Source organism: Stegostoma tigrinum, chromosome 28 (genome assembly GCF_030684315.1).
Source record: "Stegostoma tigrinum isolate sSteTig4 chromosome 28, sSteTig4.hap1, whole genome shotgun sequence".
NCBI lineage: Eukaryota > Metazoa > Chordata > Chondrichthyes > Orectolobiformes > Stegostomatidae > Stegostoma > Stegostoma tigrinum.
This window is the reverse complement of record NC_081381.1, coordinates 28656077-28675505: the sequence shown is the minus strand read 5'-3', so window position 1 is coordinate 28675505 and position 19429 is coordinate 28656077. Positions and strand designations below refer to the sequence as shown.

The following is a 19429-nucleotide window of genomic DNA, read 5'->3' as shown; positions in this document are numbered from 1 at the left end:
ATTACTACAACTGCATTCACCACCTTTTCAGACGATACATTCACAATTATAAATATCTCACCATGTTACCAAAAAAACTTGCCTTTGATCTGCTGTCAAATATCTCAAATCTGTATGGTTTCGTTACCAATCCAGAACATTCAAAATTGTTCTGACACAGAAAGAGGCCAGTTGGTCCATTATGTCTCATTGGCTCTCCTGGCTTCTCCCCCTAACACTGCTCATTGTTTCTTTTCAAATTATCTAATTATCTTTTGAATACCTCAACTGGAGCTTCCTCTACCACTCATTCAGATGGTGTATTCCAGATCCTAACCACTTGCTGCATGAAAAAGTTTTTCTTCATACAACTTTACTGTTTCTTTTACTCATTTAAAATCTGAGCTCTAATTCTCGATGCTTTTGCAAGAGGGACTATTTGATACAATGCATCAGTCTTCACAGTAGAAGACTAATTGCATTTCAAAATAAAAGTTATCCAGGGTCAAAGGGAGGAGAGGAAATGCATACAACTAACAGAAGAGAAAAAATACAAAGAAAATTAATGGGGCTAAAGACCAAGACGTTCCTTGTACCTGATGAGATGCATCCTAGGTTATTAAAAGGAATTAGCCACGGAGAGGGTGTGAAAGTAGGTAGTAAACTTCCAAGAATCTTCAGATTCTGGAAATGTCCCAAAAGGTTCACCAACTGCTAATGTATCAGCCTCATACAAAAAAGGAAGATGACAAATAAAACTATAGACCAGTTAGACGATAGAAATGTTAGCTTAACATAGGTCATTGGGAAAATGTTAGAGTCTGTTATAACAGATGCAATAGCAGAGCATTTAGAAATGTATAATATCAAACAGAGCCAGCATAGCTTCATGAAGGGAAAATCATGCCTGAAAAGTTTATTAAAATTCCGAAGTGGTAACAAACAGAACAGATGAATAAGAACCAACAAATGTAATACTGCTACTTCCAAAAGACATTTTGACAGGTACCACACATTAGGCACCTAATATGACAAGAAACTTGGGTGTTGAAAGTTGTATATTAGCCTGGATAGAGAATTGGCTAAGTAATAAAAGACAGAAAACGTTGGATAATGGGAGCATATTTACAGCAGTCTGTTTGGGGGTGGGGGGTGGGTGGTGGGTGTTGGAGAAAAGAAAACACAAGTGTTTATAATTAAAATGACAACTTGGCTTTTCAAAAACCAGCCCCGGTCAATGTGTTGCATTGTATGTGCCTACAGACATGAATGAGAGTAGGCTTTTTTAGAACAGGATGTAACCCCTCTTCTCAGACTTGGCTACACTTACACTCCAGGATCATGTGTTAAACATGGATCACTTGGCTGAGGTACTAGACTTCTGAAACTGCCCTGCAGGGAAAAACCTGCACCCCAACAACTGGAAAGAAAAAAGTGCTTAAAGATGTGTAGGCTTTTCATAAGAAATGAAGTTTCTTTCTAGTTAAAACCAGGAATTGCATGCCTTATTGTTCAAAGCCACTGGCACTTGTGGACAGCTCTGGTTCAAGTATATCAAGCCAGCCACTTACAAGTGAAGGACGGTTTGGCACAGTTGAGGTTAGTGAGACCACAGCTAGAGCATCGTTAAGAGTTTGGTCACTTTATCCTGAGATAGATAATCCTGGCACTGGAAGCAGTCCAGAGAGGTTACACTAAGTTGATCTGGGGTGAGGAGGGATATTCTTATGAAGAGAGGTTGAGCCTATACTCAATGGAGTTTTGTAAATGAGAGGCAACATTAATGAAACAAAAAATTCTTCAGGGACTTGACAGGACAGATGCTGAGAAGTTAGTATACCCTTGTGACACAGTCTACAGCTTGAGGGCATAACCTTAGATTAAGGAGTTACCAATTTGTGTCAGAAATGAACAGGAATTTCTTCCAAGTAGTAAATCTGGAATTCTTTTCTGCTGGCTGTAGGGGATGGATTGTTAAGCGTAATTAAGGCAGAGACGGTCAGATCTTTTAACCAATAAAAGAGTGGAGGGTTACAGGGAAAAGACAGAAAAGTGGATGTGAGGGTTATTAGACCAGCCATGCTCTCATCGAATGGCTGAACATCTGACAGGCTAAGTGGCCACCTCTGCTCCTACAACTTATGGTCTTATTAATTTCAACCAGAATTAATGTTTCTAGAAATTTTCCAGGTACTAAAGTTAAACTGTCTAGTCTGTCGTTGCTTGGCTTACCATTCACACCATTTTTGACCAATGGTTCAATATTCCCCAGTCTTCTGACACCACTCAGACTAAAAAAGCCTGAAAAATATTGCCAGTGCCTCTGCAGTATACACACTCACTTCTTTCAGTTTCCTTGGATGCAACTCATCCATTCCTGTTGTCTTGTTAAGTTTAAGTAGAGACAGTTTGCCCAATACCATCTCTTTCTCCAGACCCTGGTCATGACTTGGTATACACAGATACAAACTATGGTAATACTTCAGCCATGCCCTCTGCCTTCATGTGTAAATCCCCATTTTGGTTGCTATTCAGCCCCATTACTCCTTTCATCACATTTTTACAAATTTACATGGCTAATGACAACTGTGGCATTCACTTTGATGTTAGCTGCCAACCTCTTTTTATATTTACTTTTAGCTTCTCACTTGCTTCTTATTTTAAAAAGAAACCAATCCTCAAACCTTTTATATTCAGGTTTGTTTTCAATTGTATTTTCAACGCAATATCTGCACTAAGTATACATTTTCTTTTCTATCATAATTTCTACACTTTTTGTCACTCAAGCAGCTCTCTAGATCTCTTCAGAAAAGATAGCTCATTCTTCAGTGCCCTTTTCCCCAGCAAGCCTTGACTCGAGTTTATAGGACACAAATCTGTTCTTGTCCCACTGAACTTTGCTTTCTCTCAGAGATAATGGGAACTGCAGATGCTGGAGAATTCCAAGATAATAAAATGTGAGGCTGGATGAACACAGCAGGCCAAGCAGCATCTCAGGAGCACAAAAGCTGACGTTTCGGGCCTAGACCCTTCATCAGAGAGGGTGATGAAGGGTCTAGGCCCGAAACGTCAGCTTTTGTGCTCCTGAGATGCTGCTTGGCCTGCTGTGTTCATCCAGCCTCACATTTTATTTGCTTTCTCTCAGTTAGTTTATCTTACTTTGCACTGTGCCACTGGAAAAGTCTCAAATTAATAACTATCAAATTTCTTCACCATCTCCGCACTAAACAGATCAATTCAACTTTCTTCCCATATCCTCAATGGCATTCTTGTAAAATTCCTCTGGACCTTTTGTAAGGATATAGTGCTTTTCCTCAATCTGAATCATCAGAATTGCACACAACATCCCAGCTGGGAGATAACCAAGGACTTATAAAGATTCACAATAACTTCCTTGTTTTAGTATTCACACACTTTTTATATCCCTCTAATTTTTAACCTGTTTTCTTGCCACCTCCAAAGACATGTGCATCTTTGCCTCCAGGTTCTATAGGTCCTGCACCTAAAATAAAGTTGCGCCTTTTATTTCATATCATCCCCCTCATTTTCCAAACTCCAAAGTTAACATGCATCTGCCCATGCCAACAGTCTGCGTCCATCTGACAATACTCCTCATTGTTTTACTAAATTTCCAAGTTTTGTGCCATCTATAAACTTGGAAATTATGCCATTTTCTCAAATCCAGGTTAAGTATACAAAACTGTACAGTGGTTGTAACTGACCCCCTGAGAAATGCCATTGTGTATTTTTCTGGTTCTTTGTTCTGAGAAGGTTTAATTAATGATGCAGGCACAAATCCATGGAAACCTCACACTATAATGCAAAGTTTTATTCGTGCCATGTGCAAGGATGTATATGTCATACTAATTGTATGGTGTATCTAAAGATGAATAGCACAGATCACACTTCGCTTCTGACACTCACAGTTAAAAGGTGTCGTCCCTGCTTGAAATCTTTGATTCCAGCCAATCGAGTTAGCATACACTCAAGACCACCACACTGAGCCATCACACCTGCCATTTTATACACCTCCTCTTCATCCTCCTCTTCATCTACATAGGAAAAAAAAACAATGATTAAGAACAGTGGCAAAAACAATTGCAGTGAATGTCTGGGAAGTAGAAACATTTATTGATTTAGAGCTTGAGCTGGGACAGGAGGTAATGACGGAAAAGCCTGAAGTTACAACTATTACCTGTGTGCAAAAATTGTTATTACCTGTGGTGGAATCCAGTGATTCAATAAACTCCTCAGTTGCATCACCAAGAAGTCCTCGCATTCGATAGATTATACGCATTGGCTCCCCCTGTGCAACATTAAAATAAATTATTCACTAAATAGTGACTTGGAAGTTATGGTACACAGTTACACTTGGGTTAAATGTTAAAAATACTTAGGAGTTGAAACAAGTTTAGGCACTAGATTATATCTTACTCTTCAACTCACTTTAGTTGGTCTATTCAGAGCTGCACTTTTGTCCTTAAATTAACCTGTTCAGAGATGTAATTATATAGCTCTGAACACAGGTCTCCTGGTTTAAAGGCAGGGACACTACCAATGTGCTACAAGAACACTCAGATATCCTACAACTCCGACCTCAATCAGAAACCAATTATGCTTTTAACATTTGTGGATTTGTAGCCCGATCTGAAACCCCACCCCATTTACTGATAACTCCATCAGTGGCTTGCACTTACCTCATTGGCTGGACACCAGACCTTCTTGTACACTTCAGCCACTGGAAGGTCCAAACTGATAATTTTGTTGTTAACCAGGAGCTAATAAAAAAACACATAGATCTTTGATTATCAATATTACTTTTAATAAATAAATTTATCCTGCAAGCTATAAACATAACGAGTTCACAGCAGCTAAGGAAACCATGTTAATACAGTGTTCAGCTGGAGGAACACAATAGGTCAGGCAGCAGAGGAACAGGAAAGTCAATGTTTTGGGTTTACATCCTTCATCAGGACTGCCAGTTGCCTGACCTGCTGTGTTCCTCCAGCTCCACACAGTACTGACTCTGACCCCAGCACTATCTTGCTATCTCCAAGGAGACAATGTTGCTTAGCTGGTGCCAGGGTTCAGGGCATCTCCAATCTGGAGGAAATTCTGGTATGGGAGAGGAAGAATCCAGTTATCATGGTGCAGGGAGAATAACAATGACTGAAAAGAAGAGAGATTGTTTTGAGGAAAACGAGCAACGAGGGGACTAAAACAAAAAAGCACAGTCCGAAAGGTAACCTCTGTATTACCACGTGAAATGTGCAAATGGACTCGTAATCTACGGCCTCGTGCTAATGCTCGGGGGTATGGGTTTGAATCCAGGCAAGGCAAATGGTGAAATGTGAACGCAATTAAAATCTGGAATTGAATGTGAATCGATAGTTAACTGTCATTAAAACCCATTCAGTTCACTAATACCCTTTTAGGGAAGGAAATTGCCACCCTTACCTGGTCTGACAGACATGTAACTCCAGACCCACAGCAACATGGCTGACTCTTAACTGCCCTTTGAAATGGCCCAACAAACTGCTCAGTTGTATTGGACCATTACAAAGTTTAAAGTAGTGAAAGCAGAGACTACTTGGCATTGATGTACGTATCAGAAACAACAATGACAAACCTAGCTCAGGAAACCTTGTAAAGTCCTCCGAACTAACATATAGAGGCTTGAGTCAGAAGTGAGAGAGCTGTCCCACTGACTAATCATAGAAAAACTGCAGAAAGCTACAGAGATTTTGGGATACTTATGTACAAAACACAGAAAGCTAGCATGTGGGTGCAGCAGGTAATCAGGAAGGCTAATGGAATGCTGGTTGTTATTTCAAGAAGCTAGAGTGGAAGAATAGGGAAATCTTAGTATCCAAGGTGTTGGTGAGACCACATCTGGAGTACTGTGAGCAGTTTTGTTCCCCTTATTTCAAGAATATATATAATTGCATTAGTGAAGGGTCACAAGGATGATCCTACGTATGGACTGAATGTCTTATGAGCAAAGACTAATGAAGTTGGGACTCTACTCAATGGAGCTGAGATGAATGAATGGTGACCTCACTGAAACACATGGAATTCTTAAGGGGCTTGACAGGGTAAATGCAAATAGGATCTTTCCCCTCATGGGAAAAAGTCTAGGACTACATGGCATAGTTTCAGAATAAATGGGTGCTAAGTGAAGACTGAGATGAGGAGGAAATTCTCCTCTCACAGGATTGAGCTTCAGCTTCTTTGGAATTCCTTGCCAGACAGAATTTTTCTGGATATTTAAGGCCAAGGTAGATTTTTGATCAGATGGGAATATTCAAGGCTTACAGGGAAAGGGCGGGCAAGTGGATGGAATCAGGGTCTAGGGGCCAAATGGCTGACTGCTGTTGCTATTTCTTATGGTCTTATGATCTAGGAACTTAGAATATTGCACAGTAGTAAGTCTGAGCACCATGAGTGTTTTATAAACCAGCTAATAGCTGCCAGAAAGTTGATTAAAAAAAGAACGAGACTTGGCAGAAAACAGACTATAAAGAACTTTCACAAGTAGATGGAAAACAAAAGTAGCTAAACTAGATGTCTATCCCTTAGATAGAGGGACAAAAAAACATTATGGGGATTGAGGAAATGCTAGAGACATTGAATAAATATTTTTCTGTCTGTCTTCATAGTTGTTAGTTACAAACCAAATATAGACAGCGACCAAGGCGTTTGTAAGAATGAAGAAATTAAGGCAATTCGGATAAGCAGAGAAAGGTATTGGAGAACCTCAAAAACTAAATCTGATGCATCTCCAGAATCTGACGGCCTACATAATTTCACAAAAGTTAGTAGCAATTACTGGATGCATTTGCTGATTTTCTAAAATTCTCTCAATTCTCGAACAGTGCCAGAGGTTACAAATTCATCATAAGGGCTGCAACAATTAAAAGAGGGTTGTCATCATTAACATCAGGTATAGACTGGGCAATAAATTCAGCCACACCTGCATACTGGGCACAAAACAAAAATAAATTTGGATTGTAACCTCTTGAAACAAAAGGCCTCCAAATCATTACTGAGAGTTTGTTGGAATCAGGGTTTCATTTTTGTTACCATTTCTTTTTGTACTGGTTCATACCTCCATACCACTGTCATCTTCTAGGAGTGCTACGAGGTCACAATCCTGACAAATTTTATTTTTAATGTCTCTCATTAGCGGTCCAATTCCAGGCTCATTGCTGCTGTAGGGATTTCCAGGCATCCTGCCCTGTAAGAAGTCTTCTTGTTGTGGATCCTTCTCCAATGTCACAAAGAACTCAGTCACTTCATTTTCCTCCTGTAGAGAGAGCAGATGTATGGACAAAGATAATCATCTTTGTTTTACCAGCATTAAATATCTCAGACGTAGAATTATTAGTGAGGAAACATTCTGCATATGTACCCTCAAGACCGTTATAAGGTATGAGAGATGAGATCTTTATCAACATTCAACAGCTTCCCCTCTTTGCTTAAGCTCAAAATCTCTCTCCCCTGAACTTACCTCACCGCCAGTCTAACAATATGCTTTTGCTGTTTATATATTTCACGACACATTAAAACTCTTTAACCGTAATCAACTCCAATCTCCTCTTTGACTGCATGCTGATCCTTTGATCCCTATTCATTTTTCATTTGAATTTATGACAAGAGCAGCCATATTGGCATAGGATATATTGGTATAGCACCATCTCCACTTGTATCTCAGTTCTCCATGGCTTTGCTCACCGTTTGTTACTGGCTTCCAACATTACAAAAGCCACATTACACTAACCACTCCTCCTCCATCAACCTATTCCATTTCCAGCTTGTTATACATTCCCTCTTGCTTTGTCCCATTATTGGAAACCATGTATTCAGCCACTTAGGCCATATCGTCTGAAATTCCTTTCTTAAATACCTCCAATTAGTTCTTTTACTTCCTTCAAGATCCTTTACAAAATATCACTTCCTGAACAAAATCAACTCTTCCACTCTCTCCTTTGGCTCGGCAATTTTCTCCCTTCAGTTCTTGAGGCTGCCTTGGGACCCTTTTCTGTACTAAAAAGGTACCATATTAACATCACTTGGTCCTTCTGAAACTTGTTCAGTGACACACATTGTAACCATCAGAGAAACTGCAACAGCAATCATACGGCAATTATAATTCAGCTTGGTAGAAAAGTGTCAGAAACGAAGGAGGCCTGGGATTCAGTGAAATTTGGCTGCCTGGATACGAAACTGGCTGTCCAAGAGCAGACAGAGGGTGGTAGTAGATGGAAAATATTCAGCCTGGAGGTCGGCGACCAGTGGTGCTCCACAGGGATCTGTTCTGGGACCTCTGCTCTTTATGAATGACTTGGATGAGGAAGTGGAAGAGTGGGTTAGCAAGTCTGCCGATGCCACGAAGATTGGAGGATTTGTGGACAGCGTGGAGAGCTGTTGTAGGTTGTAACACGACATTGACAGGATGCAGAGCTGGGCAAAGAAGTGGCAGATGGAATTTCAACCTGGAAAAGTGTGAAGTGATTCATTTTGGAAGGTGGAATTTGAATGCAGAATACGGAATTAATGGCAGGATTCTCGACAGAGTCGAGGAACAGAGGATCTTGGGATCTACTTCCATAGATCCCTCAAAGTTGTGACCCAAATTGACAGGATTGCAAAGAAGGTGTATGGTGTGTTGGCTTTCATTGACAGGGGAATTGAGTTTAACAGCCATGAGGTCATGCTGCAGCTCTATAAAACTCTGATTAGACCACACTTGGAATATTGTGTTCCGTTCTGGTTGCCTCATTTGTAGGAAAGATGCGGAAGCTTTAGAGACGGTGCAGAGGAGATTTACCAAGATGCTGCCTGGACTGGAGGGCAGGTCTTACGAGGAAAGGTTGAGGGAGTTAGGGCTGTTTTCATTGGAGCAAAGGAGGATGAGAGGTGACTTGATAGAGGCGTACAAGATGATAGGAGGCATAAATAGAATGGTTAGTCAGACATTTTCCCAGGGCGGAAATGACTATTATTACAAGGGGGCATAATTATAGGGTGATCGGAGGAGCGTATAGGGGAGATGTCAGAGGTGGATTCTTTACACAGAGAATGGTGGGTGTGTGGAATGCGCTACCAGCGGTAGTAGTGGAATCAGATACTTCAACTTTTAAGCGACTCTTGGATAGGCGCATGGATGATAGTATAACGTAGGGTATGCAGGGTAGACTGATCTTAGTAGGATAATAGATCGGAACAACATCATGGGCCAAAGGGTCTGTACTGTGCCGTACGGTTCTAAAGTCTCAATTATGGTTACAAATATCCCCTGCTGATTGACAACAAATTAACTGGCTAACGGTTGGATAATAGTATAATGTAGGGTATGCGGGGTAGATTGATCTTAGTAGGATAATAGATAAATTTAGATTGTGAAAACACAGAATTGTATGAAAAATTAACAATCATGGTTATGACTTCCATGAATGATGTGTGTACAGATTCACAAAAATAACCAACAGGCCATAATTTTTAACTGTTTTAACATGGTTCATTTATACAGCATTCTAGTTTTGGGGAATGTTAAGCTGCAAGGAAATACGATTTCTGACTGAGCTATTCATGTATTGAGCCAATGTAAAAAAAACTAATACTCCCATGTTGCCTTTTGTACTTACCGGGTAGATGATACTGCACAGCCTTTCAAAGATGAAAACTGGTGTTCGGTAATCATCAAGGCTGTATCGTTTAGCAGTCTCAATACAGACAGCCATGAATGCCTTTGTTTCAGACTCTGTACCTACAAAAAAAGTGAGAGTTAGAATTCAAATCAACACTATAAACAAAAATGCTTTTACTCCCGAGGCAAAATCAGACTCAAATTTTCCCACAGCTTTAAGCACATCACCATACTCTAAATCCTGCAATCTCTCGAACAGCTTGTTAAACAGTCTCTTTACTCTCAAAGCCATGAACCCTAATGTTGTGTAACAACCTTTTGCACGGCACCTGACTGGTTTTCAAAATTCCTTCTGCATCCAGGTTTTCCATCTTGCTAAATTGAGAAATAGAAACCCCACAGGACAAAATAAAGGCCATTTGTGGATGGTGAAAATAATTTAGGACTGTACGACATTAAAAGAGGCAGCTTTTAACATTGCCAAGAAAAGTCACAAACCTGAGAACTGGGAAGTCTTAAATGTGAGCAAAGAATGGTCAAACATTTGGACAAGAAAACAGAAAGGCGGTGGTCAAATACAAAAAGAAAAGACTGCAGAAGTTTATGAGTATGTACCAAGAAGACAGCAAGAATAGAAAAGCAAACTTTGGACCCTTAAAAGTTGAGACAGGGGAAATTGTAGTACAGAACGTGGAAATGATAAATATGTTGACAAACAGTCCTGACTTCACAGGAAAAAAACACACAAAAGTAACAGTGATATTGGGGACCAAACATCCATGAGGTGAAAACCATACTAACATTAGTAATTAATTTTAATAAAGGCAATTACTGGAGGAATTAATGGGATTGTAAGCTGACAGACACCCTACATAGGTTCTTAAAGAATTAGCTATGGAAACCAGTGCATTTGCTGCAACCATCTAAAATTCTTTAAAATTCTCATACAGTCCAATGGACTGCAAGTTGCAAATTTGACACTGCAACCCAAGAATGGAAGAAAACAGGGAACCGTTAGCCAGTTAGTCTGTTGTCAATCATGAGGAGACTGCTGGAATCTATTATTAATGAAGGGATAACAGGACAGTGAGCATAATTTTATGAAAGCAAAATCATGTCTGATAAAGGAAAGTTTCAGAAGATGTAACTAACAGAAGATTACAAGGGAGACTAATGAATGCCGTATAGTTGGAGTTTCAAAAGCATTTAACGAGGTGCCACCCAAAGTCTATGCACAAGATAAAGGCGCATGGAGTGGGAGGAATCTCTCAGCATGGACAAAAGATTAAAAAGGACAGAAGACAAACATTCAGGACAAATGGATTAGTTTTCGGAGTTAATACACTGTTGCTAGCGGGGCGCTCCAAAAGATCACTCATAGAATCGCTGTAGTGTGGAAACAGGCCCTTCAGCCCAACAGATCCACACCCTCACAGCATCCCACCCAGGCCCATCTCTTTACAACCCACCTATTCTACACATCCCTGAACACTATGGGCAATTTTGCCTAGCCTGCACATCTTTAGACTGAGAGGAAACTGGGACACCCGGAGGAAACGCACACTGACACAGGGAGAATGTGCAAACTCCACACAGACAGTTGCCCCAGGGTGGAACTGAACCCGGGTCCCAGACGCTGAGGCAGCAGTGCTAACCACTGAGCCTTCACTTTAGAAATAAAGGTAATGGAGACTTTTAGGTTATTAGAACCTTCAATTTTTTTTATTTTTATCAATTTTGAATTATAGGTTGGAAATGACTAATGTACTTTGGGATAGCTTGGGTTACAAAAGAGAAAAACAGAACTAGACAAGCTTTGCTTGAGGACAGGCCGGGAGGCTAACTACAGGTTCGGCCTCGATTGAGTTTTAACAGACACAATGACCTTCCTGTTAAGGGCAATACGGATAGAAGTTGTCTAACAAGGTCAATTCCTGGAATACCTAAAGGAGATTCTATATTCTAACAGATGGCAGATTTAGTGTTGCGAGATCAGCTATATAAACTATATTAACCACTTAGGTGAAAAAACAGCGTAATAAGTGAAAATAATTCAAATGATTCAAACTGGATCCAGTTTCAGGTGAATCACTTTCGGAAGGTGTCACGGTTAGAGAGAGGTTCACTAAATTATAACAAAGAAACCAAAGAGACCTAGGCTTTAATTCTGAGTACACATTTGACAAACTAGAGCTCTTCGGTTGATGAGGTGTGATAGAGAGCTTCAAAATTAAATATAGGCTATTGACTATCAGGAAGGATTGTTTCAGAAAGCTAACACAGGAATAATGGGTTAAATGCGTGCCTTCCATGTAACAAAATTCCAAGGCAAAATGTCAGTAAAAAGAACGGGCATTTACAGTGGTTTCTCACCCACAATCGCAGGATGTTGAGAGACACACCCCCACACACAGTGAGCGCGACAGCACCACAGCGAGACAGAGAAGTGCAACCTTTGTTCCCCCTTTAAAAGAGAGTTCAAACTTAGGGAAGTTTAAATGTGCTCGTTTTACTACCTGTCGTCATGTCTTCTAACATCTCAAGCAACATGTCTTGTGTCTCATCAATCAGTTTTGTCCGCTGAACCACGAGTTTTCGCAGGCACAAGTAGCCATTCAGGACAGTGCCCACCAAGCGACTCTTGAAGTGACGTTTTATTGATTCTACCTCCACAAAAGATGAAAGCAGACCTGAAACAAGGCAGTGAAATAATGAGTATGTCTAACATATAACTATCTATCCACTTGTATATTAGTGTGCAACTTCTCTGTAACACTGTAATCCTCACCTGTCAGGCTTTTTAAAGCATATCCCTGCTGAAGGTCAGTACTAAGTGTTGCCTCCTCTAGTGCCAATAAATGGGCAATTTCCTAAAACAAATCAGGTGACATGAGCATCAAAACTGATGAATCCAGACGTAACAGACAATAGTAATTCAGCAATTAAAACAGTGATATTCTTTTTATCTTTGCCCTCCAGAAACCACCAATTCACTCAATGGTGCAGAGGCACTGTCCCTTGTTACGTCCTTTTATCTCAAATAGCAGTTTTCATTATGGAGGTTTAACAGTGTGGTTATGCCATTCGGAGGGCATCACAAATGAGCCCAATTCTGTCCTCCTAGATGTCTATGTTTTCCAATAGGAGTCAGCGAAAGCAATGACAGCATAAGAGCTGGCTGACTTTTATCCTTCCAATAACCCAGGGCATGAATCTTAAGTTGTGACCAGACTGCCACTTTGGCTGAAGCCAGCTTTCCTGATAGAAATAATGGATGGAACCGAAGACTGTTTTAAGTACTAAGCAAACTTGCTGAATGAGTCCCACTTATGAGCGAATCGTGTTGGCTCCTTCTCTTAAAAAGACTCCTGCTTCTGAAGCAGAATCTCAGTTTTCATAAATTTAAATTTGTTGCACTGCTACTGCCCTGACCAATTAAAAATTAGCAAATAAATCTATATGTAAAATTATGAAAAAGTGTGAACATCTAATGGTTAACAGAACATTGGTGAGAGTAATGCTAATGCATACAAACTATCTGACGTTCAGAAAGAATTCTGAATCAGGTAGAAAATTAGATGTATTTCATGCGGAACAAGAACAATACAATGAAAGGAATAACTCTAAAGATCTGTGGAAAATTCACTAGCCTTGTATTTTAAATTTATTGCTCTCTGCACAGATGTTGTTTTACTGGCTGAGAATTTATAGCATTTAAAAAAAAAAATTTAAGATTTACCTCCCTTTGGACAAGTTAACTGAGTGGGCAAATACAGGTCAGATGAAGAATAATGTAGCTAAATGTGAGGTCATTCACTTTGACAGCAAAACAGGGAGACAGATTATCTGAATGGCAACAGGCTGGGTAAGGAGGAAGTGTAATGACACCTGGGTGCCCCTGTACACCAGTTGCTGAAACTTAGTATGCAGGTGCAGAAGACAGTGAAGGCGGCAAATAGTACATTAGACTTTGTAGCAAGATGATTCAAGTACAAGAGCAGTGATGTCTTGCTGCAACTGTATAGTATTGTGCGCCATTTTGGCCTTCTTATTTGAGGAGCGATATTCTGGCTACGCAGGGAGTGCACCAAATGTTTACTAGACTGATTCCTGAAATGACAGGGCTGACAGAGACACTGGATTGAAGATTATATATACTAGGGTTTAAAGAAATGAGGGGTAATTTCATAGAAATCTATAAAATTCTACCAGAACTAGAAAGGGTAAACACAGGAAAGATTGCTGCCAATGACTGTAGAATTCACAACCAGAGGTCACTGTCTAAGGATACAGATTGAGGAGGCCATTTATGACTGAGATGAGGAGAAATGTCTTTACCCAGGGAGTGGTGAGCCAGTGCAATTCTCTGCTACAAAAGGCAATTGAGGCCAAAACACTGCATACTGCTTACAAGAAGAAATTAAATATCGTGTTTGGGGCTATAGGGATCAAAGTGCATGAAGAGAAGGCGGAACAGGTTACTGAGTTGGATGATCTGCTCTGATCTTACGGAATGGTGTAATGGGCTTGAAGGGCTGAATAGCCTGCACCTGCTCCTATATTCTCTTTCTTTTAAAGTTCATTACTATTTGTGGTTAATTGAATAGCACAGCAAACACAATATTCCTCAAATATGCTGATTATATGCCAAATTCCAGGCAATTCGAATTCATCCTAGCTTACAACAGCATAGCTTTTAATTATGCTTTGAAAATGTAATTAAGTTACAGAAAGCTCTGTTCCCACAGTACTTGATCTGTGTATACAGTAGAAAAACACTGACAACTGGGGCCCAACCCTTTCAAGGTATTGAATGCATTTGTAAAAAAGCTGACATTTCAGTGAGGGTGGGATCATCCTATGATAGCTTGCTAACATTTACTCAACAATATCACACCCTAAAACAATGATATCTATATTGAATCAACCCTGACCCTATGAGATAAATCTCCTCCCTGGACTACAGCTCATATTTCGACCTCTCAAATACAAATAGTATAATGACAGCTCTGAAATATCACTGTGCCTACAACAAGTGATCTAAACCAGTGTTGTCGTCATACTGGCAGTACACATCTGTTGCTAAACTTGTCTAGGAGCTAATGAGCCTACACAATCCAACAGACTCTCAGGGGATTAACCAGTAATTGGTTTGGTAGCTAATACCAACAAAAGACAAAAAAGACAAGATCACCTGAGGCAAATTACGCAGGGAGGAAAATGAGACAGATTAAAATCTTAGAAAACATTTTTCTTAGACATTTGGGCAGAAGCCATTCAGTTGGTGAGTTTAGTAGGGTGGGGATTGAAGGCTATGCCAAACGTGACATAATGTTGTGAAAAAAAATCCCAGATTTTGGAACAGAATCAAAATTGGCTTGTCAGAGTCAGACCTTTGTGATCAGGTTTCCGATATACGGGAGCACTCCTCGAGCTGCCAGGTAGATCTTCCAATGAGCTGGTTTGATGAGTTTCTGATAGAGTGCAAGATACTCTGCTGCACACTCTCCAGCAACACTTAGTTCATCCAGGTAACTAGCAATACAAAAACACAGAAGGTTAAAATCATAAACCACCATTTGAAAACAGAGTAGAAGTTCCAGCGATTCTATTTGCAAATATTTGTCTCCGAGGCTGACCACTGATTATAGAGTTAACATTAGCGAAAAACTACAATGAGAGTCTGCCACGTTTTCTAGGAGTTGCGTGACTCCACAGCAGCGCCGAGATTAACCTAGAGCCATTCTCATCCTGGTGTTTCTAACAGGGCAACAGAGCAATGTCTTTCACTTTCAACATTGAATTCAATAACTGAACGCCAAAATTTCTCCTCCATTTCTTTCCTTTTATTTGTTTGACGTTGTTTCTTCTTTCAGTCAGCAGTATATCTGCTCAAGGCACATCCTTCAGTTCTATACTTGCATCATCGCCATTCTCATATGGTTCCAGAAGACGAATATTTTGATCGGAGTCTCCTCTGACTTCCACAGATCATCTTCTTTTCATCCGTGTCACACCCACTACTTGCTCAAAACCCATTACATCTCTAACTTTTCCAGTTCTGACGAAAGGTTCCAGACCTGAAAGGCTAATATGCAAGTCTCCTCACGTGCTGCCAAAACCAAGCATTTCCACATTTCTGTTTTCAAAGCAACAGCACATATCCCATAATTGGGATCAGTTGGAAAGAACAATTACATCTTGTAGGAAAATTAACATTCTTATAAAAAGACTGCAGAAATATTCACTAATACTATTTACACCTTCCTGCTAAAAAGGCTGATGTATTTGCAATTTACTTACATCCCACTTGTAATTTCTAAATGAGAACGTGAAAATTGAAAATTCTATCATGGACAAGGTCACGCTGCCTGAAGCAAACAAGATCTTCCCTTGCTCCAGCTTCCCTAATTATTTCTGCAGACAGTGGGGAACCTGAATAACCACCAGAAAGGCAACTAATATCATAAATATGTAACATGGACAGGCAAGGAATTCTATAAGAGGCAAAGCTACAAATTTCCTCCACTGACCTACAGTGCCATAACTGAGACTTCAACCTGGAGTGAAGGGACTTTAAAGCTATACTTTTCTCAATGAATAGAAAAGGTACCTGGTCAGAAGATCAAGGACTTGTTGCTTGCGGCTTGGAATGGTAGTAAGTGCTTCCACAATAGTACAGGCAGCCTGACGTGCAGCTTGTGTTGCAGGAGTGAACAGTACCTGAGAAACACCAAAGTTGAGTAGGTCATACAATAGTGCAGCGATTTCAGAACAGTAGAAAAGAGCTAAGTCCATTCATTTCAGGCAATCTGCCAGCAGATTTTGCATTATTGCTGTCAAGTTGTGCTGCTTTAACACCTGGCTATGGTAATGAACCAAAAACCAAAATGAAACCACATGAACAACCTCCACGTGCAGTCTAGTATAACAACGATGTATATAGTTACCTAAATTAACAAGTGTTATTTAGCATTAACTCAAGAAACACTTCTTGGTGATCAGTGACTTTTTTTAAAAAAAGTGACACATGGACTAGAGAACCCCAGAAAGCATCTTCAGACAAGACATGAAACAATGTAGAAGCTACTCCAGAAAAGCTGGCTGCAGGGTGACTGGGAATGAGAACATCTGGGGGATTTAGTTTTTTCTAAGGACAGAAAAACATGAATAGGAGATGAAGTAGCATTGCTGATTAGGTTAAAGAGGAAGATAGCACAATAGTGAGGAAGGATATAAGCTCTAGTGAAGTGGAACCTGGACAGGTGGCGTTTAGGAAATTAGAAATGCAAACAATACAAGGTACAGCACTAATTATAAGCAACTTTAATCTGCATATAGACTGGGTAAATCAAACCAGTAACAATATCAGAGAGGAATTCTTGGGAGTATGTATGGAATAGTTTTGTGGATCAATATGTCAAGGAACCAACCAGAGAACAGGGTATTGTGTAATGAGAAAGGAATAATTGATAATCCAGCTGTGTCAGGCCCCTACGAGAACAGTGATCATAATAGTATTTTTCAAAATGGCGGAGAATTATGTAGTTGATTCTCGAGACTAGGGTTCTGTATCTGAATGAACTAAACGGTTTAAGCATGAGCCGGCAATGATAAATCGAGGAACACTACTTAAATATCAACAGTGGACGAGGCACTGGTAAATATTTAAATAGCACACAAACATAAAATGGGAAAAGTCACCCAACCATTGCTGACAAAGGAAATTAGGGATTGTATTAGATCCAAGGAAGGGGCATACAAATTGGCCAATTAAAAACAGCAGTCTAAGGATTGAGAGTACTTTAGATTTAAGCAAAGGAGGACAAAGGGATTTGTTAAGGGGGGAATGAAACAGAATACAAGACTAAGCTTGCAGAGAATGTGCAAACTAATCATAAAAGCTTCAACATGTGAAAAGAAAGTGATTAATAAAGACAAGGTTAGTGAAAAGTGGGTTCTCCACAGTCAGAAACAGGGCAAGTAATAACAGGCCAATTAAATACATTTTTGGTTCTTTCTTACTGAAGGACAAAAAAAACCCCAAAATGTTGGGGAGCAGGGTCTAAAGACAGGGAGGAACTGAAGGAAATCAGTATTCATAGGGAAATGCTATTGTGGCAATTGAAAGGATTAAAAGCTGATAAAATCCTACAAGCACAGGTTTGAAAATCATACAGCATTGTTTGCAGAATGGGAGACCAATTCAAATTGTAATCGACGTACAGTAGTCTTAATAACGTAACCCAGTGATTCTGCATTGTTCAAATGCTGGACCTTCTCACAACCGGCTATTCGTGTAGCGTTTGACTGCTGTACTGAACAAAACCTTCGTTTCTCCCCAAATTCAAGAAAGCAATAGTTGGCATAGAATGTACAACGTAGAAACAGATCAATTAGTCCATCAGATCTCTGCTAATATTTAAAAGTTGCCATAGTCATACGAGACTATTGAGTTGTTCTCATTTGACAGAGATCACTGCTGGTGATTTAACTTGAGGGTCACCATACCTCAGGCAGGGGGAAGAGGTAGAGGAGGAGGGTCTACATGGTAACTTCAGCTGGTGCAGGAATCGAACCCTTGCTGTTGGCATTATTCTGCATTGCAAACCAGCCAATTAGTTAAGTAGGCTAACTAACACACTCTGCTGATGTTTATGTTCCTAATCAAAGGCATTTTCTGCAAATGGGGAGCTTGCTTGGCAGCTTCTACATTCAGTGTACTGACCTGGGGAAAATACACTAATTATCGGAAGCAGAAAAAAAAAACCCGCATGCACGTGATACAGCTAAACAGAGAGCTTAATGAGGATAAGTTGTCAGATCATTGCTATGTATGGCCCATACCAATTTTGCTGTTAAACCATTATCCTTTGCTCTTTACCTGTCTCAGCCAATTATTATGTCCTAGTTTGAGGTCCAAAGGCGAATTCCTCTTTCCACGTTTGCTTAGGAACTGCTTCCACTTCCATGCATATTTCTCCATCAGATAGAGTTGTCGCAGCTCTGTTTTACTTTGTGTTTTGCCTTCATTGTCCAAAGCTGATGGAAGGAAAGGAAAAATCCCAAATAATCAATATATTATCAGAGAACTTTCATTTATGCAATCAAAACGAAGGAACTTCAACCCACTGAAATGGTTCGAACACAAATTCATTCATTTCACTGTCTGTTTCTTTCACGCCTTCATGTTATGTAAGACCTCAGATCTTGCAGTGTGCGCCAATGTTTTTGCTTTGCATTCCTTACAATGAAAGAGAACCGCTCAAGTCACTTAGCCTCCCGGTAACAGCACAATCTTGGTACTGACAGGCTACTACTCTCAGTTAGATACAGCATCCAAAGTGCTCTGACACAGGTCCTATCACATCTAGTCGAAGTCAACTGAACAAGGATAATGCGCCATTATGCAAATCAAGACAACAGCAGTGCAGTTTGCAGACTTTCCAAATACTGTAGTTGGATGTAGATAGATATTAGCAAGTTCTGCACAATGTGCTTCTAATCTCATGCATACTGTGAAAAGATGCTGCCAAATGCTTGAACAATTAGCACATATACTCTCCATGAACAGCGTCAGAAGCAATGCTGATAGTTTGTAGCAATTACTGCCAAGGCTAAAATGGGGAAAAATAAAACAAAGATCAAAGAAAGACGAAGTCATCAGACCACTTTTTAAAAAAAATTCATTCAGGGGATGAGGGCATCACTGGCTAGGCAGCATTTATTGCCCATCCCTAATTGCTCAGGCTGCACTTAAGAGTCAACCACATTGCTGTGGGTCTGGAGTCACATGTAGGC

General features: G+C 40.1%; 1 protein-coding gene across 10 annotated transcripts in view; it reads right to left on the bottom strand.

Annotated features, from left to right (window-relative positions):
* ubr4 (ubiquitin protein ligase E3 component n-recognin 4) overlaps positions 1-19429 on the bottom strand; it is a 196346-nt gene that overhangs the window by 31955 nt on the left and 144962 nt on the right. For all 10 annotated transcript variants that reach the window (XM_048561072.2, XM_048561074.2, XM_048561075.2 and 7 more), the window contains 10 exons: positions 18513-18670; positions 16242-16351; positions 15022-15163; positions 12417-12498; positions 12145-12318; positions 9627-9748; positions 7088-7285; positions 4677-4757; positions 4198-4285; positions 3904-4031 (listed from right to left, as the gene is read on the bottom strand). In XM_048561072.2, coding sequence (XP_048417029.2) covers positions 3904-4031; positions 4198-4285; positions 4677-4757; positions 7088-7285; positions 9627-9748; positions 12145-12318; positions 12417-12498; positions 15022-15163; positions 16242-16351; positions 18513-18670 — 1283 coding nt within the window. The remainder of the gene's footprint in view (positions 1-3903; positions 4032-4197; positions 4286-4676; positions 4758-7087; positions 7286-9626; positions 9749-12144; positions 12319-12416; positions 12499-15021; positions 15164-16241; positions 16352-18512; positions 18671-19429) is intronic.